The following is a 12,457-nucleotide window of genomic DNA, read 5'->3' on the forward strand; positions in this document are numbered from 1 at the left end:
TAGTGAATTAAAGGGCAGACTGGATATACGCCATGGGACTTACACTCTGGGCCTTAATGAAATTAAGAGAAGATTTGGGATATTTGTAAAGTTACTAAATTAAAGCACATGAACACACTATTTTCTGCCAAAGTTGGAACCGTTTTAGTTATTTTACATGAAAGATTTGTATATTTGTGTTTTTCTCTGTGTTCCTCTAGTTGGTTTGAAATGGGCGGGACACAAATAGGTGATGTCCCTGCACCAATCAGGATTTTGCAGTATTTTAATCAAAAGCTGATGACAGTTGGTGGGTTGTTTGTTTATCGCGCCACTGTGAACAAAATCTGATCGAACCACACCCAAACCGTCCCCATGAAGCAGATTAGCGGAGTTGTTGACTGTTAAAGGCTTAAGAAATAATTCTGTCCGCAGACGTTGGATTTCCAAACTTCAACTTTGATTGTTGCATACTTAGTCACAAAAGTTTGTTATCTGACAATATTATTAACTTGTTTACCAGTAACTGGTAAACACTTTGTTTATATCAAAATTACTGTATATAAGAAATGTTATACGCTTTTTGGTATACAAAATCAAGTGCTGAGTGAAACCAGAGATAAAATTCAATTTAAAAGATTCAATTTGAAAATGATCAAGGACCTTTTCTTATTTTAGACTTACTACAGCTGTGTGTAGCCACATGGGAACAAAGGTGAGTTATGTTCAGGAAGGAAAGATGTGATGGTGTCGTGCGGAGCCAGTGCAGAACTGTTTTCTCAGCAGTGCTACAGAATGACGGGAAAGAGTTTTCCTCATCCTCGTCATGAATGTCTCGGCTGTCATAAATGTAGTATCCTAGGAGACGTGTGACTTTGTGTAGATGAATGCAGTAATGTCAACATATGTTGTTGATGGTACATGGAGAGAATCGTTTCTATTCTGTGGCTCCACACTGATGTAAAATTGGTCTCACAGCAAGAAATATATACGTACGATCACAGTAGGATAACAGTTCATCTTCATGTGGCTGCGTTGCTTGTCCCACCCAAAACAAATTTCAGCATCGCAGTCCGTAACAATATAAATATCCAAATAAGAGCCAGTATTCACCTATAATGCATGCTGAAATGTATCCAGTGGATGAATATCACTCTCAAAATTACCTTCAGATCTACAAAAAAGAAAACCTTGACTATTTGTTAAATGTTGGTTTCAAGCTTATGACTAAATGCAGACTCTCTTGGACATGAATGGAAATAAACACCTGAGCAAGTACAACCATTATTAGATAAGTAGAAGTACAAGAGAAACTGAGAAGGCAAATTATTCAGCTTTTATTTATAAATATTTTCACTTACACCTCTTACGAACCAACTGTAGCCTCTGTCTACTCTAAACTCTCGTGGGAAATCTGCAAATGATATTTTTGCAGTAACATTTCTGTGCCCTGTCGATGCATTAGCAGGCAGCACAACACCAGCAGGGAGCCTCTCCACCGCAGCGAAATACAAATGTCAATGTTTTCTGTGACTGCTGCCATGATTATTATGGGAATGATATATTGACATAAATATCCACAACACTGCAGATCATTCTTTTGGCATTTTTGCATTCATTGGATAGTTTGACAGTGAAGATATGGACAGGAAACAGAGAGAGAGGGATGACGTGCATTACTTGTTCCCTGCTCAGTTGCAGCTATGTTGATTGACTCCCTGACGAAGGCTTGTATGCCGAAACGCGTCGGAGTACTTTAAGATTTATGATGACCAAGCCATAAATAAAGGCTTAGTATTTTTCTAAAAGAGAGTGCCTTGGAGTTTCCTTATTGGTTTCTGCATTTCTATGTGTTTTAAGCACTAGGCCAACGGGATGCTACACAGCCAGACATATTAAGCATCCATGTAAATTCTAGCTATGTGAAGCTACAAAAAAAAAAAAAAATACTTCTCTCATACACACATACACCGAACCGTAAATATAAGATGATGATGTTCTGTCAAAATGTCAATGAATTATTACTCACAAGGAAATTCTTGCTCCCAGCTAAACTGACACACACTCCATTCAAGGCTTGCACTCATTTATTATACCCTGCAGTGTGATGATATATAGTGCAGATATAAAGCATACATAGTGATTAAATGTATCCATCTACCATCGATCCCCTTAAATCCACCTCTCACACAAATCCCACTCAGACGTGCCCTCACCTAGGCTGGTTGGCTTGATGAGCTCGTCCAGCATGTCGTAGAAGGGCAGCCTCTGGAGCTTGACATCTGGGTGGACCGGGTGCAGCGTGGCTGAGCTGGACAGGTGGTGTGTCAGCCCCGTTATCTCGTGCTTCCCAGGGCCAAGCAGTGAGAGGGGCAGTAAGGCAGCGGGCGACGGGGCTCCACCGTGGCCGGCGTGACCCTCGTACGCCAGCTGTGTCAGGCCAGCAGGCAGTGCGGCGCCCCCTCCTCCAACCACTCCAGCTGTGGCCGGGTGGTGTGGCCCGGGCATGGCCAGTTCTGAGTGGGATACCATTTTGGCGGGGAAGCGTCGTCGGTAGAGCTCTTTGATCTTCATGTGCACGGCGGGGCTGCAGCCAGCCTTGAGCAGATGCAGCGCCTTGGTCAGCAGCTCATGCTTGCGTCCGTGCTTGTTGCGTCCAGCGTAGCCCAGCAGCACCTGCAGCTCAGACACCCGCAGGCTCATCACCATTTGCTGTGATGAGAAAGAGGATGAGAAATCATCTTTTGAGATGCCATTCATAATGGATAAAAAAACTGATATAAAGTACCAATTCTATTGGCAATCAACATCATCATTGAAGTAGTCAGTCATTGATGTGTAGAGATCCCAAGGGCAGAGCCAGGACACAAAGGTGGGTTCCTTTTACTTTTGTAGAAATATTTTATTAACAAAATGTGTGTATGTGCTCGTTGCAAAAGAGCTGCGTTAGTCATTGAGGAAGTGGTTGAAAGTACTCCGGGTAACTTCTGATGCACAGAAAGTTAAGCTTAAGTCACAAAAATAGTTCAGGCTTTTATGGTATAGAGGTGCATGGTTTGAAGGTTGCGAGAACAGAAGAGGAGCTTGCACCACACAGAGGCCCTGACCTTGGTCGTGTGTGTATGTAAGATAACAGTTTCTGCCTAGAAACAAGAAGCCCCCCTGTGAGGATAGGATAAAAGCTTGAGGGAGAGAACAGATCAGAGGACAACTTGGTGGACCGAGCTCTGACTTTATGTCTGTCGCTAGGGAAACTTAGTCTCTGTTTGTGAACCCACAGCTGAATTGTAACTCTTATGCTGGACTCAGTAAACTACTCTTAACTGAACTCTTCGTCTCAGATTGATCCTTGTGTTCTGGTAAACTTAAGTCCGATGAAAGAAGGCACAGGAATTAATAAATTGGAGTCAGATTTGACAGGCCTTAGGGCCTTATTTCGGACAAATTCCCATTACACTTTTAAAGGCTCACCTTTATGTAAATGTCCTCTGAGTAAGAACCAGGCAAGAGCAAATCACGCTCGTTTTGATTTGAGGACTTGGATTGACTAGTCTGCTCCACAAGAGGAGAGGGGGATCGTTTCCAGCACAGATACAGGACCGCGATGTCGATCAGTCTTGCTCGTCATTGTTGTATTTAACACTGTTTCAACATGGCACTACTTGTAACAAACAAACAAAAAAGCTATTCTACACTCAGGAAACAAACGACAGGAAATGAACAACGTCCTTGTGCGTAGTACAGCAGTTATGTCAGAAAACAACTGTCCAGTCGGAGCACAGTATGTAAATGATGTGCTCAGCGCAATGCATCCAAAGAGCTGCAGATGTACGACAGGCCAGAGATTGCCTTCTACTTTGTGTTAGTGCAACGTAACTCTCAGTTGGCCTTGGAACACTTTGTGATTCCCCAGGGAAAAGCTAAGGAAGTTACAGTGGAAGAAGACACTGTCACAGCCTAACGAGGTACTGAAATAAAAGGAGGGTTTAATTTTAGATGTATTATTGAATGATTTGCAACAATACTATATTCCGTGTTTTTATCTGGATGATGCTGGCGTGTTGCCTCTAAGCAAGAGTCTCTCCCTCCTACATTGACATACCTTAGCTCGGCACAGCTGCCACTTTCTTTAAAAAAGAAAAAAAAAAACTACACACACTGTAGAGTTTTCATTGCACTACAGTGCATACCATAAGTGTCAGTATTAGAACAGCTTAATTTCCTAATATGTGTATACGAGCCTGTCAGATGGATCGGCACCTGCGCAAATACTACAGACACCACCGACACCAGGAAGCAGCGGTAAGTTTTTGTCTGTGCTGGAGTGAGAAAAACGTACCTTCCATGGCTCAACGGGAGGCTGAGGCAGAACCTCGCAGGGGGGTCGTGGGATGGAGTAACCGCAGCAAGAGTATGTGAAAAAGTGTTGCCTGTACTGACTTAAGGGTTAGTTTCAGGCCGGCACAAACTACAGTAAGAATTAGCAGCTCTTCATCTAACGAATTGTCCAAATGTAAAAAAAACCAAAAAAACAGTTGTACCCTCAGTGACTGTAACTCATCACTTCCTGCAGCTGTTTAGATGTAAAGGTCATGATCAATTATCATATGACTTGCTGCACCAAATGCTGAAATTCAATTTCTCAGCTCAGGTGATCAAATAAAACACTTAGCTTAGATTAAGATAGAGAAACATGACTGTAGTTACGGTTACTACTTGTACAGTAATTACTATTAAAGGGTGTCCTTAAACAAGGCACTTCTCAATGTTTCTCCAGATGACTGAGGACAGACAGGACTGGGGAGATCCCAGGTGTGAATTTAAAAGCCTAAATTAGAAGCAGCACTGCTGAAGTTTGAATGCACACCAAACCTCAACTTAAAAACACAGATTCAAGAAACCAAACTAAAACTGGCCTGAAAGGAAAAAACCTAAGATCAGGAAGAATGTATTTTTAGAAAAGAAAAAAATTCTCAGACTGCTGCAGAATTGAGTCATCATTCATGTTGAAGCCAAAGGAAGCAAAACTTCCTTGAATTAAATGATCAGCCACCTACAGTCATTGGAGTCTTAGCGTGTTTAAGATACTTAGCAACATAAGAAAAATAAACCAACACTTTTTAACTTCATTTAAAATTGTCACGTGGCGTTTTATTTTGGGGGTGCAAATCTTCCACCAAAACAAGGTCCTTCCCAAAACCATTTTGCAGAGCCACCGTCGCTGCGTCCGGAGCCAAGCGCCGCCCAAGACGATTGTGATTGGTTTAAAGAAATGCAAACAACCCAGAATGGATCTGTGGTGTAGCCAGACCTTACTACACAGAGCTGTGGAGCTAGGTCTGGTAATGCGAGACTATAGAAAGAGTAACGCATCTCTTTATCTTAAGGTGGAGGTGGTTGATAAACAAGAGTTTAAATGAAAGCTCAGCTCATTATCTAACAGCCATTATTAGCATACATTAACCATGTGGACAGTATGTGGCAAATTATAGCTGTGAGACCTAAAGATCGCCAATCTTAACTGCATTACACAAGCTAAAAACAAGGACACGTATTGTATACACATTGAACTCAGTGCTGTCTTTCTTGTGACTAACACACACACACACACACACACACACACACACACACACACACACACACACACACACACACACACACACACACACACACACACACACACACACACACACACACACACACACACACACACACACACTTACTTACTGGGCAGCCTGTAAGAATGTCTTGGACAAACATCCTCCCTTTATCTCCTTTAATGACAGAGCAGGGATATAAAAGCTCAGACACACACAAACACACGCCCCTTAAATGACAAAGCACACCGTTTGGCTCTTAGTGCCCAGTGTGTCAATTTCCGGCTAATCAATTATATATACACAGTTATAATTGTTTTGTACAGAATATGTGTGCTGTGTTGTCCACATATGTGTACACTGGAGTCTTGCATTTAATTTACATTTCAATTGACATATATGGCTGCTGTGGTCTATTTTTTTGTGACCTAAACATAGCAGCTACTTTTTAGACTTGAAAAACAAAACCACTAGGACACTACTTTCATTGCTGAAAGAGATTTCATGTAAAATAATTTTTACATTTCATGTAATTAACACTGGGCCCAAGCAGTCTAATCTGTCTGTCTCTAACGGCTCAACTGTTTATAATAGTTCATCCGTAGCAGTATATTTAAACAATAAAATGAATTCATAATAATCAAATCTCACAAGAAATACACCTTAACTCACTCATTAGTCATAAGTCACTTTGTTATTTGCAATGTTGATGAGAACAAAACTTAAGCTTATTCTACTGCTGTTCTACTTTTCTATGAATATCATCTAAATGTAAACATTTAACCAAAACATCATATCAAAACTACTTTTAATTTTCAGGATGAGTGGCCCAGATGTGAATAAAATCCTCTCACTCTGGTCCAACCACAGAACTGCACTGTTTCACTAAAACTGACGTGATGAACGTTAGGCCTACTTTTGAAAGGAACTGAAACCCGAAAAGTGTTGCAGGTTACTGTAAAACTTGTTCCACTTTTGCACATCTAGTTCTCAGTGTCTGCAGGTGCAGCAGACCAATACGTGCTCCAAGTAACATCAACATTTAAAGCCATTGAAAACATTTTCTGGTAATATGTTGGGCAATATTTATTCCTTTTCATTAATCAAATAGTGAAATTAGAGACCCATTAACCTAATCTTTTCCAGATGATATGAGAAATGAATTAAAAAATCATTATATTTTGCCCTAATAAAATGTACAGCAACTCTCATCATTTGTCACTTAAACAAAAGCAGATTTCAGCCAGAGGATGCTGTTCTGTGGTTATCAAAGATAAAAAGCTACTTTTAGACCCTTTGCACTACAGGAACATAACAAAAACATAGTGTATCATGTAGCTATTGTCACAGATTCTGCTTGTATCATGTTTATGCAAGATCCAGATACTTTCAGACAGATTACAGAAAAATAAAGGACCGACCCACCAGCTTGCGTGTTGTCCCCAGCAGTGCAGTTTATAAACCTGTATCTCATTTTCACATCAACGTGAATAACTATCAGCACCACTTCTTCCATTGTGGTCTGTTGTCGAACCAATTACTTCACTTGCCAACAGTACATTAAAATGAGGTTGGCCTCGCTGTAGCCCGTTTTACATAAACATGCCCTTTTAAAAATATGTTGTGTTGTTTTAGCCAACTAACAGTCCAAAACACAAAGACATTCAGTTTACTTATAGAATAATAAGACAGCCACCAAATATTCCCATTTGAGATGCCTAAACTACCAGCTTGACCTAAACAATTAATTCATTATCAATAGTAGATGATAGTAAAAATAATATGAAAGGTTAATGGAATATTCTAAATAGTATTATTAGAAATGGAACTAAAAATAAAAATACAAGTTACCCAGAATTTGATATTGAAAAAGACAAGAAAATAAATAACATGGAAGATGTAGTTAATGGTTTCAACAAATTCTATGTAAATGTGGGACCAGATCTGGCAGAACTAATAAACAATCCAGAAACAACAGAAGGGGTGGATGCTGATCTTTGGAATAGTAATCCTAGCTCTATTTTCCTTAGAGCAGTGGAAAGACATGAGATAATAAACATGGTAAGAAAGTGTAAAAGCAAACCCTCCACGGATTGGAATAACATTGATAGGACTATAATAAAAAGTTATTGAAGAAATTGCAGTACCATTAACTTGTATCGGTAACTTGACCTGCTCAATAAGGTGGTCTTGGTACGCTTTCAATCAAACTCTGGTGCTGATTGTTTGTGGTGAGAATGTGATCCTCGTCCCGCAACAACTGTACTCCGCAAGTCTGAGCTAATGGCTCCTGTAGCCCGGTGTGCTTTGCAATCTGCTATGCAGCAGAACATACAAACTGTAGCAGCTTGCAATGTTTCTCTCACAGAAATAGACAGCAGTCGAGCTCGCCCTCCGTCACTCGCATATCCGTGGTCAAACCAGCCGGCACTAAAGTTGGAGACAGACACCGACGGAGCAGAGGGAATTCTCGGTGACCAGAGCAGACGTAGTAACGTAATGTCGGATTATTTAAATGAAATGAGCTGGTTTGACCATGGAGATGCAAGAAATATGCACTAGTCCAAACAGGACCAAATCTTCCTGTATTTAGTTTCTTGCACCCGCTCCAGACACATCCGACCAATAACAGGAGTGAACATTCTTTTTAATACGCTTGGATACGCTTGGAGTACGCTTGGATTTTTCCAGATGTGAAACCAAACTAAACCAAGGGTAAATCGCTCGAAGTTTACAATCTCATCAACTGATTCGGACCAAAGAAAACGAACTATAGGTGTGAAAACCCCTAATTGAGGAAATCACATAGCATTGCATAGACAAGAAGAAACATGTAATGGGAATTTTCATAGATCTAAAGAAAACATTTGACTCCATAAATCATGACATTTTAGTATATAAACTAGAGAAATATGGTATCAGAGGGGTTGGATTGGACTGGATGAGTAGTTACTTAAGAAATGGGCAACAATTTGTTAAAAATTGGTGAACACAAATCTACATACATGAACATGTGGTGTACCAAAGGGGTCGGTCCTTAGGTCCAAAGCTTTTCATAATCTACATCAATGACATATGCAGCGTATCAAACATACTAAAGTTTACTTTGTTTGCAGATGACACAAATATTTTCTGTTCCGGGGACAATTTACAGCTGCTTTTGGAGGTGATCACACCAGAAAAAGAATACATTAAAACGGTGGTTTGATGTAAAAAAAATTGTCATTAATTATAAGCAAAACAAAGATTATGTTATTTGGAACACATAAAAAACTAACCCTCAAGTAGAAATAAAATTATATAATAATACATAAATATATAATATATACAGGAACTATTTAGAGTTGAATGAGGGGTGGGAAAAATAAACTTCGGGTTTGTCCCGTTTCTTTTTCGGACATGTTGAACATATTGTTTGTAACATTTTATAGATGTTGTTTTTCATTTTTGTGTTTCTAAATTTTGTATTTATTATTTTTTGTTCAAAATAAAATAAAGAAATAAAATTGTTGCAGATTGATTTTCTGTCAATCATCCGAGCGGTTGTTAAGTTCCTGTATGGAGAGGAGATGGCAGACAACCTGGACCCCAAACAAGCTCCACACACTGCTCAAAGTGACAGAGCAGAGGCTGCTGCTTATAGACCAAACAATGCATCTTGTGCTGTTGCATATGTATAGCCACACACACACACACACACACACACACACACACACACACACACACACACACACACACACACACTTACCAGTCAGGAGAACATAGACCTGTTCTTTTTCTTTGTCACTACAAACATAGCTACATTAAAAGGCACATTCATGGAGGGAAAAATATAATTGTGAATGTAATTCTGCTGCCTTTGGTCTGAACCACTCTGCAGTTATAAAAACACATCAGTCAGACAGCTCGTACAGCAGGAAGCTCAATGCAGGCGGCAGCTGTCTGTCTGTGGATTTTTAAACATTTAGAGATACCTTTTAACAGAACAATAATTTTGATAACTCCATATTATTCTATTAAGTATCCCTAGACTTGGGCAGCACACACATCCTTGCATGCATGCGTGCAGTGTATTGGTTTGGCCAAGAAACTCCTGCTGGCAACATAAATGACCAGTTCCATGAAATATGCATGTTGTAGAGACGAGGGGGTGAAAAAATGATGACACTAGCTGCTGCCCACCATTTTTCTCAAACACACACACACCCACCCTCTCTCTCTCTCTCTCTCTCTCTCTCTCTCTCTCTCTCTCTCTCTCTCTCTCTCTCTCTCTCTCTACACAAAGCAAAGACACACTAAAGAGAGACAAATCCATGCAAACATTGGCTCAAACAAATGTGACGCACACAAAAAAACACACACACTCTTCCACCACACTGCGGATGTGTAACATTCCTCTGGCTTCAAAAAAATAAAAAATAAAAATAGAGGGAAAACAAATACAGGAGAGAAAACAGTGGAGCGGGTGGGAGAGAGATGATGAGATAAGAAATGAACAGCACCTCTTTTCTGCCCTCCTCTCCATCAGCCAATCCTTCTTCTTACCAGGACAGGTGGCCCCTAAACACTTCCATCTTCCCGGTCAACAGGAGGGGAGGAGGTGGTGGTTTCTGAATCTATTTAACCATCCGACAAGCAGTTCTGACAGAGTATACTCGCAGCCTGACAGTCCAAAACCAAGAGATATTCAAATAGTCAAGGTTGCTAGATGTTGCCGACTGATCTCTTGAGGACATAAAAGTGAAAATGATCTTATAATTACTTAAATGTTTGCTAATTCACACAAAAATCCCACAATCATCAATTCGATTTAACTGAAAAGCCAGGTTTGAACAAAGCAGGTTTGTGTGAGAATGTGCTCTATTGTGTTGTTTTACTGAAACAACTTGACATGTAGGTGCAACGGGAAGCTGCAACAAAGGAAGGAGGGTGAAAGAGGGAGAGAGAGGGGATACAACCCAAACAGAATAGCTGGTGGCAACAGGGGAGTTTCTACACACATACACACACACACACACACACACACACACACGGCATGCAGACCTGTGTGGGTTTTTAAAGCTGAAGAGAAAGTTCCGGCCTTAAATTTACCCGCCTGTGACATTTAGCGTCAATAAACAATATATCGACATGAGACAATGTTGGTTTCCAAAGAAAAGATGAGGATTCACTTTGTCCAACACAATGATATTTTCGTCAGACGGGAAAGGCAACATTTTGACCAACATATGATGCTAAAACTGAAACCCACGAAACCCAAAATGACGACATTTCCTCGGGCAAGTAAACCACTGCACCAAAATTTCATTTAGAAAATAAAACACTACCAGAACTGCGCAAAGACAGGCCATTTCACTACAGAGTTCCAGACTGTCAGTCATTTAGCTGTGGTGAAGAAGAAAAAACTCCGTAATATCAGAGGAAGAAGCTTCTTTGTTTCTAATTAACAGAACTGCAATTAGTTCAATTTGAAATGAAAACAACAGCAACACCAACTCATGCCGCCTCTTTAACTTTCAGGGGTTTTTTTTTTGTTTACTTTTTCCGGTAACCTTTTGAGGAACTCAAAGGAATTTTATTTGCTTTTCCCACAAAGTTTCAGTTTTAGTTTCTGGGCGGTGTTACTTGTCCCCCAAAAAGTCCCTCCCTGTACTTTCTGACCGCTCAGAACCAGCCAGGTGGAATTTGCGACCAATTACTGACTGGTGTAATATGAGCCTCCATCGAGACTGCAAGCAAGCACATGTCAGAATCAGAATCAGAATGGGCTTTATTGCCAAGTATGTTGTTTTAAGTCCATTTGTCATGGTCATGTCATCACCAGTATGACTATTAGGGCTTGGGATAATAGTGAAATGTAATTGAACAAACAAAAAATGGGGTTTGTTGTAGGGATGGGTACCGAATCCGGCACGTTTTTGGGTACCAACCGAATAAAGTCGGTACTACCGAGGACCGATTCACATTAAATCAAACGGTGCCAAATTTCGGTACCTATTAGCACAACTTTATCGGTCCTCTCTGACAGAGAGTGGGGCTCCGCTCTGATACACCCACACGCAGAGGTGCGGACGGAATTGCCCGTTTAAGGTTAAGTCACAGTGAGTCATGGCAATGCCGGTAAAGCGGTTGCAAGTGTGTTTGGAATTTTCAGAACTCCACGCAGACGGCGTTCGCTGCAATATAATGGCGAGCCGAAAGCAGTCGCACTGCGGTTACACTTCCACTTGACAGACAGGCATTGTTCTCTATGACCTTTTGAAGACTGACAGGCTGGAAATTGAAAGGCAAGGCAACTTTATTTCTATAGCACATTTAAGCAACAAGGCAATTCAAAGTGCTTTACATAAAAAATTTAAGAGCAATTAAAAAGAGATAGAAAATAAAAACAGGATAAAATAGAATAAGATACAAATACAAGAATTAAAGTTTCAGTGCAGTGTAAGAAATTAATAATTATTTGATTTGATGGGTTGTAGGGATGGGTTTTGGAGGGGAGAAGGAGGTGTCCTTTTGTGTGGTGTGTAAAATCAATCTAATAAAGTGGGATGCCTCTGTGTGTGTGTGTGTGTGTGTGTGTGTGTGTGTGTGTGTGTGTGTGTGTGTGTGTGTGTGTCTGTGTGTGTGTGTGAGTGTGTGTGTGTGTGTCTGTGCGTCTGTCTTTGAAATATCTCATGAACCGTTCCAATCCAATCTACTTCACACTAGGTTTCCTGGGTACCCACTGAACTTGGGGTTTGGGATTTTGGAGCAATTTGGACAGCAATGGATATTGGATATCAAAAATAAAACTAAACAGCCGAACAGTAAGCTGCTGGTGCAGCACGCAGCAGACTGTTGACACGCTCTGGACAGCAGCGGGGGTGGGGGAGGTTTACCGG

General features: G+C 40.6%; 1 protein-coding gene across 1 annotated transcript in view; it reads right to left on the bottom strand.

Annotated features, from left to right (window-relative positions):
- The window catches only part of pias1a (protein inhibitor of activated STAT, 1a), a 62,888-nt gene that overhangs the window by 24,369 nt on the left and 26,062 nt on the right, over positions 1 to 12,457 (bottom strand). Inside the window, exon 2 of the mRNA XM_039795828.1 lies at positions 2,196 to 2,691. Coding sequence (XP_039651762.1) covers positions 2,196 to 2,691 — 496 coding nt within the window. The remainder of the gene's footprint in view (positions 1 to 2,195; positions 2,692 to 12,457) is intronic.

The sequence above is a fragment of the Perca fluviatilis genome, chromosome 3 (genome assembly GCF_010015445.1).
Source record: "Perca fluviatilis chromosome 3, GENO_Pfluv_1.0, whole genome shotgun sequence".
In the NCBI taxonomy this organism is placed as follows: Eukaryota; Metazoa; Chordata; class Actinopteri; order Perciformes; family Percidae; genus Perca; species Perca fluviatilis.